The sequence below is a fragment of the Centruroides sculpturatus genome, unplaced genomic scaffold (genome assembly GCF_000671375.1).
Source record: "Centruroides sculpturatus isolate CEXI.00-Female unplaced genomic scaffold, Cexi_2.0 scaffold94, whole genome shotgun sequence".
Lineage (NCBI taxonomy): Eukaryota > Metazoa > Arthropoda > Arachnida > Scorpiones > Buthidae > Centruroides > Centruroides sculpturatus.
Genome location: NW_019384400.1, coordinates 854,420 through 869,149, shown reverse-complemented (window position 1 = coordinate 869,149; position 14,730 = coordinate 854,420). Strand labels below are relative to the sequence as shown.

The 14,730-nt window shown below is 31.9% G+C and overlaps 1 protein-coding gene across 1 annotated transcript in view; it reads left to right on the top strand.

Moving 5' to 3' along the window:
• Nucleotides 1–14,730, top strand: part of LOC111618629 (putative ferric-chelate reductase 1 homolog) — a 37,935-nt gene that overhangs the window by 3,767 nt on the left and 19,438 nt on the right. The window contains exons 2-6 of the mRNA XM_023360185.1: nucleotides 2,390–2,575; nucleotides 2,661–2,800; nucleotides 4,860–4,951; nucleotides 8,150–8,249; nucleotides 13,890–14,111. Of these exons, the coding sequence (XP_023215953.1) occupies nucleotides 2,395–2,575; nucleotides 2,661–2,800; nucleotides 4,860–4,951; nucleotides 8,150–8,249; nucleotides 13,890–14,111 (735 nt within the window). The 5' untranslated portion in view covers nucleotides 2,390–2,394. The remainder of the gene's footprint in view (nucleotides 1–2,389; nucleotides 2,576–2,660; nucleotides 2,801–4,859; nucleotides 4,952–8,149; nucleotides 8,250–13,889; nucleotides 14,112–14,730) is intronic.

Here is a 14,730-nt window from a genome sequence, read left to right as displayed (position 1 = left end):
TGGTGAAAATTTCAACTAATTTTTGTTTTCCCTATTCCCCATATATATCAAGTTTCATCTGCATATGTCCATTAGAACAGGTCCTAGGGTATTCTAAGTAAGGTCAGTTTAATTATAGGCTAATCACTCTAATATTTGTATAAAATAATTAAATTAAAATGTTTATATATAAATATATAACAATAACTATAATTAAACAACATTTTGTCTATTTAAACTTTAAAAAAAAAGTGTAAATAAACAGTATTTCTTTTATTTATTTGATTTAAACTTTTTTAATTTCTTAAAATAAATATTTTTAATCAGGAACATAAAAGAATGTGACAATCATATTATTTATAACACATGCTTATCATTAAATAAACTGTTAATGCTGTAAGCATGATTACTTTATCACCATCTTTATCTATAAATACATATTTTTTCTTAACATTTATTTCTATTGTTTTTATATTTTTAAATACAATTTTAATGACTTTTTTCTTAAAATGTTTCAAGGACGACGATTAGAGATTATAAAACATAATTTAAGTGGAAAGGGATGGCAAATGATGTTCCTAGAATCGTGAATAGACAAAGTCATTATCATTGTGTAACCTTCAGACCGTGCCCGTAGCTACATTTCTAAAAAATTTCCCTGGAAAAAAGGTGTTTGTACTTATTACTAACATATAAAGTAATTCACAATCTTCATTCTTGTTTCAATATACGTATAAAATCAGATTTTGTATATTAAATATTGATATTTATTGATATAATACTAAAGTCTTCATTCTGTAGCAACTGTTCTCATTATTTTCATCCTTATATATATTTATATAAAACTCATTTATGAGCGTATTTTCCCGAAAATATGTTTATACCAGTCGACCCTCCCTATAACACTGTTGATTATTCCGTTTTATATGAATTCCGTGTTGTACGAGTCGCTTAGATTTTACAAATACGTGAGCCGTTCACAGCCCGGCACACGTATTTGTAAAATCTAAGTGACTCGTACAACATGGAATTCATATAAAACGGAATAATCAACAGTGTTATAGGGGGGTCGACTTGTATTTTTGTATAGAGCCTACTTATCCATTATCATTTTTGATATACCCTTCAGTTCTGTTGACAGTAAAAGGAATTTTTTTTCATTCCCATTGTGGGTTAGACTAGGCACAAAATAATTAAAGACACTCCGACATATCTGGGTCAACTTATCCAAACAAATTTCTGAGGTTTTGACTTGTACTTTACTTCCTCGGCCATTCAGTTGTCTCACATTGTTTCATTATTCATTAGCTAACTCTCTATATAATTATTTACATAAATATCTATATATATATTAATTATATTTATATATTCCTTACATACGCAACTCATTAGATTTTTCAGAGTAACTTTTCCGGTAACAATATTAATTAACAATTGCGTGGCAGCCATCTATTATGATATTTTATTAAAAAAAACTTTTTGTATGCAGTAATTATTAGAAAATGGCAAAAAAACTTAATTTTCAGAGTAGAGATGGGTTTAATAAAAAATTGTAAATGCTAATAACTAGTAAAATCGTCATTAAGTCCGATCCCACGACCCCATTTATCTCCCCACTCCCTTGACTTCTAACCACAAAAATTTAATAGTACCAATTCCTCTAATACACAAACCTTCCAGCAAAATTTCAGAAATTTTCGACGAAAAGCACAGAAGTTATTAAGCTTCAAAGAGGGTGAACAAAATCGCCCTCCCCCCACACACATTAACATCCGTACATATCAACGCTTCTTATAATCTCTGTGTTACAGAGAAGTGCTACTGAAAATGGCAATCCCCTTACTTGTTCCGGCGGAATTCTTCCACTGCCACTCCCGAGAATGTTTCCAGAAGCAATATTATAACATCGATAATTATGCCAGATCGCTACAGTATTTAAATTCGAGAATACTGACACTGAAATACAATGATTATTACAGAAATAAATATTGTAAAATTTCTGCTACTCAGTCACATCAACTAGTTTGAGAAGCGTGTTTTGTAGACCATCAGAAATTACGTTACATAAATATATATTTTAAAGTACAGTAAACCCCCTATAACGCTGTTGATAATTCCGTTTTATATGAATTCCATGTTGTACAAGTCACTTACATTTTACAAATACGCGTGCCGGGCTGTGAACGGCTGACATATTTGTAAAATCTAAGTGACTCGTACAACATGGAATTCATATAACACGGAATTATCAACAGTTTTATAGGGGGGTCCACTGGTATGATGGATTACATTCTTTATCTCCATTGAACTATTGTAAATGGGGTAATTTGTATGACATTGTATCTTATGTTTCCAGGGAGTTTTTTACAAGTTTCCTCGAATGTCATTATAAAATTTTTAATATTTGCAGGCAAAATGAAATTCTTATTGTTGTTAATTAGTTATATTTACTTAACTTCGTACGAAGTGGATGCACATGGATCAGGAGCACCCGAAAGTACTTGTAAATCAATGAATCCAAAACATGGTGCAACTGCTCAGACAATACCTGCCCCTTACGAAGTATCTGTAAAACCTTTAAATGGACAGTTCGAAGGTTTGCAAAATTTAACAATATTATTCAATTAGAATATGAATTTATAGTGCATTTTTAAAAAATGTCATTGTTATTTTATTTACAGTATCTATAAAGTCAAAAAATTTCAATAAATTTAGAGGCTTCTTTCTTCAAGCAAGAGAAAAAGATAATCCAGATGAGATCGTTGATGGAGAATTTACTTTGCCTTCAAATACTAAACATGTAAATTGTGAAAGTAGTCAGGTTAGTACAGATAACAATTAGACAATTAATTATGCTTTAATTAAAATTTTTATATTACTGTATATAATTTTATGTGTATTTCTTCAAGTATCAAGTAATTGTCTGAATTCTTATTTTACGCGTTAATAAAAATAAGTTACGAGCTTTAAAATAATATAATATTTAATTGATCATCCACTGTATAAAAGACTGATGTAAAGAATAAATGAACATTTAACATGGCATTTCCTATGATAGGGCTAAAAGGAAAGGAAAACAATGGAATTATTGTTTGGCTAGATGCGTGGGATAATGCTAGCACAACGAAAAACAATGCCACACTGAGTAGGAAAACACGTGGATTCGCAAAGTTAACACTTTTCTACAATGCTGGAGTGAGAGAGAGACCAGATGGTTCTGATGATTTATGGCTGCTTGCCAATATCCTTCATTACCAGGAATTTTTGTGCAAAGAAAGATAATTTAACTAGCAGGTCCTCTTTTATATTATTCATATTTAGTGAGCCTCCAATCGAAGGATTTTGAGGTGTATCCGACACACGCTGTGTTGATGCCGGGTGTCTTGTTTATGGTCGTTATGACATACACTCCACAGATAAATTTGTCATCTGCGAGATTCTTTTCATTCTGTAGGAGGTGGTATAAAAGTTGGGTTGCCTTACAAGTGCGAAATTTTGAGATCTTGGAAGCGTACATTCGCCACACAAGATGCTTTGTCAAACCCTATAGGTCACTTTATCAGAGGAACAAAGCCAACAGACTAACACCTCCATATAATTCATTAAGAAGACATAGTACAAAATTCATAACATCACTGTTACCAACATGTGTTTAAATAGACTTCCTCTCTTCTGCCTGGCAATACAGTGGTGTTATAAATTCGGACATCAAAAAACTTGATTTGGCTATTGAAAAATGAATATTAATTAACTCTTTCAATGGTAACTTCAGTGTTGATTTTTTTATGGCATGCACTGTTCATGTTTTAATGATCATTCAGTATATGATAATGAGTTAGTAATTTTTTTCATTTTGAAATTATGATTAGTGTATTTGGTAAGATTCAAACTCTGAATGAGGGTTTTGCATCCCCAGAATTGTAGACCCCTATACAAGCAAAGGAACCATACCTGTACATTTGACTTTTTGTGAGATATTTGACTTCAAAGATCAGTTTGTAACATGAATCAGTATATTGCCTACTCTCCATGTTCCATGTCATCAAGCTCGTTATCACTCACCTTGACTGATGCTCTGCATGTAGTCATGCACTTCAACGCTTGTACCTCTGCACTTGGTTGGGGGTGAGCACCATATCCCCCTAAAACTATATAACATCGGGCACAATACTCCATGAACAGTCAAGTGGGCTACTCAAAACTGGCATAGTTGTGTGGGCTAAATAATTAAATGTGCCTTAACGGAGCAACATGACTTGTGATCTCATGCAATTGATTTTGAGGGGTAATATCTCGCAAAGGGTTGCTTATAGAGGTATGGTTCCTTTTTGACTTTTTGCTCCTATGGGTACACTCTACAACTCTGATAAGGTTCCGACTGTCTCATTCAGAGCTTAAATTGTGCTGTGTTTTTTGTTTAAATAAGTTATAATGATTCTGTAAATTATATTTTGAATCTGTTCTTTGTGAAATACTGGTTTGAACTTCGGACACTAATTACAGTGTATTTGGAGTTTACAGTGCCTAAGCTAATTTATACATACTGTATATATAAAAATCTGTGTATGGTCCAGCTCCAATTAGTCCAAATTTTTGATGCTTCACTGTATCTACTTAGTCTTCCAGCTCAACTGCCATAGTCCTAATTCACCTTCCTTTGCTCCTTTATTTAATCCCATCTTCTTTTCTAATTGACACTAGTATTCTATTTTTATTCCATGCCTGAAGATGACCTGTTAAAACTGAGCAGAAACATTAACATTTCAATTTTACCCACTGTAAAACATGCATTGATTAATTAAACAATTATAAACAATTACTGTTACAAGCATTTTTAAAAACTAATTTTTATGAAATAATGTATAATCTTGTTTTTTTAGAGTGCTCTCACTCATAACAGCAACATTGATAAAAATGAAATTACAACAGTATGGACATCAAGAGGTGGATATAAAGGATATATTATTTTCAGGTATATATTCTTTTTTTTTTTAATGCTAACAAAACTAATAATAGTTTAAAGTTTATAAATACGAGGGCTATTTTTTAAAAATAAGGTCTGTTTGTGAATTAGAGTGAGAATAATGCGATCGCGGCAGTGTGTATGTGCATCTGCTCGAAGCATGCTTTGTGCGTGTTTAGATACCATTTGCAGCTGTATCGGCTGTCTGTGTGCTGAGCTGTAAAAGTTTATAATGTTTAAGAAAATTGAGTCACCCGCTGACTGTGAGATATGATCTGTTATTCGATTCTTGAGTGTAAGAAACTTGGCAGCAGTTGATATTCACCATCAGATTTGTGAAGTTTAGGGTGATAATGCTATGAGTGACAGTAAAGTTCAAAAGTGGGTGAGAATGTTCAAGGACGGGCAGGTTAATGTGCACGATGAGCCACGCCCTGGCCAACCTTCTCTGATTTCTGAAGATTTGGTTTGTGATGTGGATAACAAAGTTAGAGAGGACCGACAATTCGTGATTTCAATGTTATCAATTGAATTTCCACAGGTTTCAGATGAATTTTGTATACCATTGTTTCGGAGAAACTGAATTATCGAAAATTGTGTTCTCGGTGAATTCCAAGACTGCTGTCTGATTATCACAAAACAAAAAGATTGGGCATTGCTTTATCATTTTTGACTCAATATGATCAGGAAGGAGATGAATTGTTGGACCACATCGTTACAGGAGATGAGACTTGGGTGTCTCACATGACTCCTGAGTCCAAGCAACAGTCAACAGAATGGCGACACACATCTTCGCCAACCAAAGCCAAACAGTCTATTTCAGTACAAAAAATTATGGCAACTGTCTTTTGGACAGGAAAGGGATTTTGTTAGTGTATTTTATGCCAAGAGGCACACCAATCAATTCTGATGCATATTGTGTGACCTTGAGAAAATTCCAGCATGCCATACAAAACAAGTGGCGTGGTCTACTGTCTTCCAGTGTGATGTTGACACACTGGAAGACAGTAGACAGTTGATCCACTTCATGACAATGCAAGGCCACATGTTTCTGCACAAACACAAGGTGTAATCAGTTCTTTTGGATGGGAACAACTGGATCATCCATCTTACAGTCCAGACCTTGCATCCAGTGATTTTTACTTGTTTCAATACTTAAAGGAGTTTTTTGGTGGTCAACGGTTCAACAACAATGAAGAAGTGAAAACTGCAGTCATGGATTAGGCTTTTTCACAGGCGGCAGATTTCTTTGAAGTCGGAATTCAAAAAATTGTTGAGCGGTACGACAAATGTATGAACAAAAATGGAAATTATGTAGAAAAGTAGAAAAAAGTATGTAGAATATGGGAAAAAATATATTTTAATGATATTTATAGTATTTTTCTTCTTATTAAAAAATGGACCTTATTTAAAAATAGCCTTCATATATAAGAATAATCAGATTATGTCTTCTAGCAATACATCAATGTAGAGCATCCTTTCTCAAAGTGGGCGATAATACCCCTTTGTGGGCACAGGAGGCTTTCAGGGGTCAATAGAAGGCTCAGTGATTAAATGAGAGTTTTATTTCTTCTCATCGAAACATTCTTCTTTCTCAGAAATAGGATATGGGTCACACCCTATCTATCCTATCCTTATAATAATGCATGTTTAAACATTATATTTGCAATAACTGTTTTTAAGATACTCAACATGTTCAGTGACCAGCAAGTCACAAGCTCTTACATTCAAACAATTGAAATTTAATCAATAATAACTGAAGCTGGAACTTCCACATCATATAAAAACACTGAATACACCTTATACACTTCAATTAAATTTAATTGCAGGAAAAGAGTGTAAGGTGTATTCAGTGTCTTTGTAATCAAAATTTAGTTAAATATTCAATAAATTAAGCATGATGTAAGCAATATTGTGCGCAGCACGACTTGTTAAAATATCATCACTTGCATGTAAAATATTTGTAATTTTCATGGAAATATTTATTTCATATTTTCTAAGGAGTAATTTTTCTGATGTAACATATGGAAATCCTTTAGTTTTTTATTACAGCACAGTGAAAAGTTTGTGCAGATGCCAAACAAAGTATACAAGAAAATATATCCTGCTGTTTGTATGAATGGTTGTAGCTAGGTCATATTGCTTTTTATTGAAAATGCCTTTGATAATTTTGTGTAAAAAGAGTTTCCAAAGATGGGTAAAAGCCATCATTTCCACGATGAATAGATCTTATTACAATGAAAGATAAATGGGCTTTTAAACTTATAACATATTACTATCTTCATGAAAATAAACCTAAAATGTCTATGTTGAGCAATAAATAATTATGTTTTTCAGCTTAATTTTATTTTATAAGAGTGGACAACTTAAATTTATACAAAAGAATGAAAATGGGATGGTGGATCATTGGTACTTTTAGTTTATGAAAGTAGATTACATCCTATTATAAGTTGGCCAGGCCTGCTGTACTGTAAATAAATACAAAATGTTTAAGCTAGAAATTGAAGCTCAAAAATATCGATTTTTGAACTTCAATTTCAAGCTGTTTGAGTTTTAATTAATAGATATTCAAAATCTTTAATTAAAACCTTTTTCTGAATAAAGTGTTTAGATTGCTTTTGATTTAGATTAAACAATAAGGATGAATTAACCTTTACAGTTACTCTGCTGAATTAATCAATGCACCTTTTTAACAAGGGGTGAAGTCTAAAGAATGCAAACTTTTAAAACTGGTTAACTGGCTGTCCTGAAGTGTAGAGAGTTGAAAATAGAATACCAATTCCTTACTGACACTGGCATTCCATCTTTTGATTGTCTACATCTAGGGAAGGCTTATTAACTTGGTTGAAAATGTTAGTATTCATTAAACTTCATCCTCTGTTAAACATACATTGATTAATTTAGTAGTAGGTTAAAAAAAATTATCACCACTTGAATGTGTCCAAACACTTGAAAAAAGCATCTGCAAGATTTGTTATAAATATTATTTATATTAATATTTAATTAAAACTAAATCTGGTTACTTTATTCTGAATCAATTTAGATTTCAATGCAATTCTTTGGCCATAAGTTATTCTCGATAAACAAGATATTAAGCTATGAACATCTTAAAACAAGACTGTAATTTATATATCATTTCTGTTTTTTTTTTGAGACTAATACAATTATTAATATTGAAAAGAATAAATTTATTAACATTCTTTACAGGGCAACAGTTGTTAAAACCGCCAAAGAATTTTGGACAATGGTTGATTCAGATCCTGTTGAAGTTTCTGACTCTCATATTCCTTCTACTGTTACTACAAAGGTAAAATTTTAATTATCTTTTAGTCATTGTATATAATATTTGTATTAAAATAGAGTAATTTATAAAAATAGATATCAATTTCATTCATTTTTCTATAATGGTTCCTTTTGTTATAAAATTCAATATTTAAATTTAATGTTGTGAATTAATTTAATTCTCATAAACTGTTTTTCTTCCCCCATCTGAATATAAAAATATCAGTCAGTTTTGAAAATTTGAATGCATTTATGTTGCATTTACACAGTTAATTTTTGAAATGCATATAAATGTATTTTTATCTTTTAATAACAAACACTTATAAGTTGCATATTGCAAAGTAGTTGGTACCATCTTACTACTGAAAAATCTTATCCAAGCCCTCCAAATTTTTCATGGATAATTTGTATGTTGATATCATTTTCCATTCTTCTCTTGTATATCCAGTGCTTTTTGGACAAAACTGAGGTTATGAGTATCGACTCATGGAATATTAACAGTTTTACTTAGAATAATCTTATTTTAAGAAGCGACAATGCTATTTCTCTTCTCCAGTAAGCCGTTTTTTTTTTTTGAGTCACAAAGATAAAGAAGAAAATCAAATTACAAAAAAAAAAATCTTTTGTTCAACAAGATCCAGGATTTGTATCTTAAGCAGTGCAAATATTTGGAAATACTGACTTAACTACTTTGCAATGGAAACAGTTAGAAGATCAAAAAAGGCAAGTATTATATGAAATGATGCAAATTAAGCAAAAATAACTTGAAGCAAAAATGAAAGCTGGGAAATTTCAAAACAAATGTGATTTCAGATGAGAAAACTGATACTGATGATGAAACATGGGAACATAAAAAGCACAAAAAAGGTTGATAAAACAAAAGGTTGGGTAGATGAACTGACAGGAAGGAAATGCAAAACATATAGGTGAATTTTCTATTTCGAGATGAAGTAGAATAACTTGAAAAATTAGGGTGCTATCAAATGTTGAATGCTAGATTTGTCTGATTATAAAGACTATAATTTTATGAAAATAAAATGTATTATAATGAAAATATATATCAGTAGGCTTTTATGAATAGAATAAGAATTTTATATAAAAATTCTTGCACATTTATTGCACTATTTGCAAAAGGAATATTTTTTTTATATATATAAAAAAAACAAGGAGTTGTATCTTTGAAAAGTTTGAGAATCACAGCTTTAGAGAAATTTCTTATTAATTACTATTTAAGAAATTTTCTCATCTCAATTACATTATTTTATTTTTCATCTATTTCATCCCTCTATTTTCTACTTTTTCAAAAGATATGAATCTTATTCTTTGCCAAAACACCTTAATTGATCCTTTATTTCATTTTTCGTAATACTTTGTATTTTGCAAATATGTTCCATTCATTTGTAATTTATGTTCTGTTTCAAATTTGATTTTTGACTGAAGAAACTTGATTGATCAAATAGAAATGTTTGCTAACTTTTTAATTTTCTACCCGTAGTGTTCATTACATTATTATTTTCTATAAAATCAGCTTAAGTGAACATTTCTTATGTGATTACAGCTTCTGGTGCGCACTTATTTACCATTTATAATGGCTAGGATGTTTACCAATTATAAACTTTTCTCATTTTATTTTAACAATATGAGATCATATACCATATTTACCTGATAGCAAGCTGACCTTTTTTTTAATTTTTTTGTGGTTCAAAAAATGTCTCTTGGCTTAGAATTGATATCATTAATACAGTTGATAAAGTAGGTGATGACCTTTATTGATGTGAAAAGGTCGGGAAAAATCACCAGAAGCCACCACAGATAAGTTTCCAAGAATTTTTTAAGCACTCGTGGAAAAATATTTCCACAGAAGTTGTCGCTAGTGTGTTTAAAAGTGTTCGATGTGCTCGATGACACAGAAGGTGATGCTTTGTGCTCAGTTTCATTTGATGACACCAACTGAACAATTCAGTGGTGTAAAATTTATTCCGTAAGCTTGATTTAACAAATGTTCATTATTTATTTATTTTTGTTTTCAATTTCCTGGGGTCAGCTTACAATCAGTGTTGGCTTTATAATTGAATAAATATGGTAAGAACAGTATCAAATACCTTGCTATGAAGAAGAACCCAAAACACAAATCTGTTCTATTGCTGTAGTCCCTTAGAAAGGGTTGCATAGTGTGAACAACGTGCAAGTTTTGGGTGCATTGACAGGATTAAATATAGGCTTATATACAAAAGTTAGTTTATAGATATACGATTATCAGCACAAAACCTTTCTCACTAATTTCTAGCCTTATTAACTGGTTTTGTGCTGATAATCATAGAAATAGTTCTAGCTACATATGCATAGTAGTATAGATATACATCTGCAATCTTATGTTTTCAAATAAAAAAAAGCTTAAAATTATAAAATTACATTATTGAAATTGTTTGTCATCTAATAATAGGATTAATTCTTAAGAAATATACTAAATTATTTCATACTTGTTTACAAAAATTAAATTCTGGTTCATCTGTTGAAGATTTGCAGATTTTATATGCAAATACGAGGGTAATTCCAAAAGTAAGGTCTTCTATTCTTTTAAAAATACAAAGAAATGTTTATTTTCAATAACGTTCATATCATTTTAAAGCTTGAACATTTATCGATTTTTCTACATACATACATGAAAGACATCGGCCATACATGAAGTGTTTAGCCGGCAGAAAAGAGGGTAAGGGAAAGGGGAGGGAAAGAAGGAGGGAGAGGAGATAGACAGTAGAGAAAGGTAGGATCCCTTTGAACAGCATACTTAAGGCTACAGTACTCTGTTCAGCATGTAGTTTTTAGGCTGCAAGGCCATAGTCCTTCGAAGTGTCTAAAAGAAAATGTAGCAAACATCAATAATTGAGTGCTGCCATGAATGGCTAAGTGTAGAAGTTAGTGCCAAGTGGCTGTTAGTAGGAAAACTTGTATCTACTTATTACTAATAAAACTGAATGCGATCAGGAATCTTAAAACTACTTAATAGCTAGACAGACAGTGCAAAAAGCAAGCAAACATGATGACAAACTAGATGAGACAAATGGACTGACAAAGACAAACAAGCAAGACCCCAAAATTATTATTATTATTATTTTTTTTAAACGTTAACTTACTCACTAAACTAACCTACCATAACCTAGGATGAACTTAACCAGATGACTAAAGCTAACAAACCCTAATCTAATTTAACCTAACCGGAAACCAAGCTAAGAGTCCCTAATCTAACTTACAACTAGGACTAACCAAATTTAGGCTGAAAAAAGAAGACAGAAAATAAGAATTAAAATACAAAGTTGAAGGCAGCTATATAACGACAGTTTAAACAAAGCGAGGGAAAGCTAATTGCCATCTGTGCCCCAGGAGTGATTACTCTCAAGAGCCCCCACTAAGGGATATGAATGCGAGTAGATGATGGAATATTATATGCATGTGAATGAGTTGATGTGGGTTGCAAAGCCAGTTGTACCCTTCAAGAATAGCAGCTCTTATTAATGTGATTGTATCTATTGCAGCAAAAAACTAAGTGAAGTGGTGTTTGGTCCTCTTGAATACCACAGTTGTGGTATTCAAGAGGACCAAACACCACTTTGTGGATTGTGGATTGTTCCCAATGTTAAATCTATACAAGTATTGCTGAAAGTTGCTGTGTCCTGTAAATAGTTGCGTGAAGGTAACTAGGGTAAAAGTGACGAAGAGTCACAGTAGTGACAACCTTGGGGATGAAAGTGTAGGTGAACCTACCAGTGATGTCATGGTCCCAGCTGTCTTGCCAGAGAATGAAGATTTGTTTCTTGACATGATTGTTGATGTATGAGGTAGGAATGTAACTGAAAGCACTAGTGACTGAAGACTTTGCAGCTTGTTTGGCAAGTCTGTCAGTGGTCTCGTTGCCGAGAATTCCTGCATGACCCGGGACCCATTGGAAATCTATTCTAACGTTGTTATCTAACTGTCTGAGAATGTGGTGTATGAGATGGATGAGTTTTAAGCAGTTATCAGACTTTGCAATCCTGTGTAAAGCTATCCTACTGTCAGAATAAATGCGATAGTGTAAGTAGTGTCTTTCGTCCTTCCTACCCCTAAAGTGAATTAAGCTCATGTAAATAGCTAAAGTTTCCTCCTAGGTACACATTGCTATTAAGCAGTGTACCTAGCTTAATACTGTTGTACTTAGACGGAAGCAAGCATTGTGAACCTTGCGGCCTAAGTCAGAGTGAAGTACAAAAGCGACACCCACATCATCACCCATATTGGAACCTGTCAGTGTAAATCCTAAACATGGGATGATCACCTGAATCTTCGAAGTAAATGTTAGGGGCAAGCTGATGGGAGGGGTGGTAATTGTAAGTCGGGAGGATATTTTTGTCGATGCTGAATTTTTTGATATCATCGATCAAGGTCAAACTGGGGGGAATCTTACGTATTCTAATCATTTTGTCGACATCCGAGTCACTATAATCTCACCAGGGCAAGGTGATGAGATTTTCCTGCCAAATAATGCATTTAATTTCTAAGTCAATAGAGGCCAATCTTGACATTACCAAAAAAGCACTAGTGGGTGCAGTCCTATAAGCCTTACAAATGTGGAGAGCTGCAATCCTTTGAACAGAACCTATTTTTTTACATAATTGCCATTTTGGTCGATGCATTTGTATAGGCGCTATGACAGTTTTTGTATGCCCATGTCATACCAGCTTGCTGCCAGTCGCGGGACCCAGCTTATGCACACTTTCCAATATTGCAACTTTTCTGTTAAAATCCTATGAATGGTGCTTCAGAAAACCCCAAGAACCAAAATGCAGAGATCATCCAGAGTGATTTGCTGATCTCCACACATGGTTTGCTCAACCTTTGAGACTGTCTCGTCAGAAATTGACAGTCTCCTGCTTCTTTCTTCATCGTGAATTTCAGTATGACCAGCTGAAAACTCCCTACATGTTTTTGACATCTATGCACAACTTGCCACACACTTCTGTCAATTGGCGATGAATTTCAATCAGTTTAACATGACATGGAGGCGAGCTGGTATGACATGAGCACACAAAAATTGCCACAGTGCATACAAAAATGCATCGACCGAAATGCCGATTATGTAAAAAAATAGATAAATGTTCAAGCTTTAAAATGATATGAACATTATTGAAAATAAACATTTCTTTGTATTTAAAAAAAATAGGACACCTTACTTTTGGGATTACCCTCATATAACAAAACTATGTCATATTTTTATCATTTAATTTTATTTGATGTGCATCAAGCACATCAAATAAAATTACACCATTACATATATAACACAGTAAACAATAAACAGCACAAAATTGCTGTGTAGAACTTATCATTAAGGAAAACACTTGATGAATAAAATAGACTTTATTTTGTCTAATTTATTCATCAAGTGTGTTCCTGTATGATAAGTTCTATACAGTAATTCTGTACTTTCCCAGAGAACATAGAAAAAACAGGAAGCGATCAAGTATTAAACAATAAACAATTTCAATTTTAACATTTTTTCTGGTGTATTGTGCAAAAATATGCATATTATTATTATTAACTGCTTAAAATATTTTCTAGTAAATTGTATTAAATGAGTTTTAAATAATAAATGATATATTTCTTAATAAAAAATGTTTATATTTTATGCTAGAAACCTATGTCTGATAAATCGCTTTTAACGTATGATGAGTGTGGTGGAACAAAAGGATGTTTTGGAATGCCTGAAAAATGTATTGAAAATAAAAACTGTGATATATTGTTTTCTCATGCCTATGAATCTGGCAAAGATTTGGTAGAGTTTGAAATCAGTACTAAAGTTGATTCAATTTCTGGACATTGGATAGCTGTTGGGCTATCTGAGGATCAACTCATGGTATGTTTCCTTTTTAATCCTATATTTTAATAAAAATTTAAATTAAATTAAATAATGTCTGGAAAGCTATGAATATTAAACAAAAATATTTCAATAAACAGTCACACCTTGGTTTTATAACTTAATTTGTTCCTAAAAATTATTCAAAAACTAATTTGTTATAAAACCAAAACAAATTTTCTCATAAGAAACAATATGAAATGGATTAATATGTTCCTGACCCCAAAATACAACTAAAAAGGTAAAAAAAAAAGACTTTATTTCATGTATAAAAATGCCTACAAATGCAATGTAATAATATGTGTAATATAATATTAATAAATTTTTCTTATTTAATTTGACTTAAGTATCTTTAAACATGAATTCTTGGATATATTTATATTACATGAATGTCAATTAATGCAGTTTTTATTAATTAATTTGATTTAAATTCAACTTTCTGTGTTCCGAAAAACAGAAGTATCTTTCTCTCATGTGCATTGATTTCTAATTTAAATAGCAACATTCTTGATGATTAATGTTTTGACATCTAATGATGCAAGGTGATCTTACTGCCACTAACTTCTAAATAAGTAGTCCTGTCATTGATTGGTGAGGCTATCAAATTTCTTTATCTGGT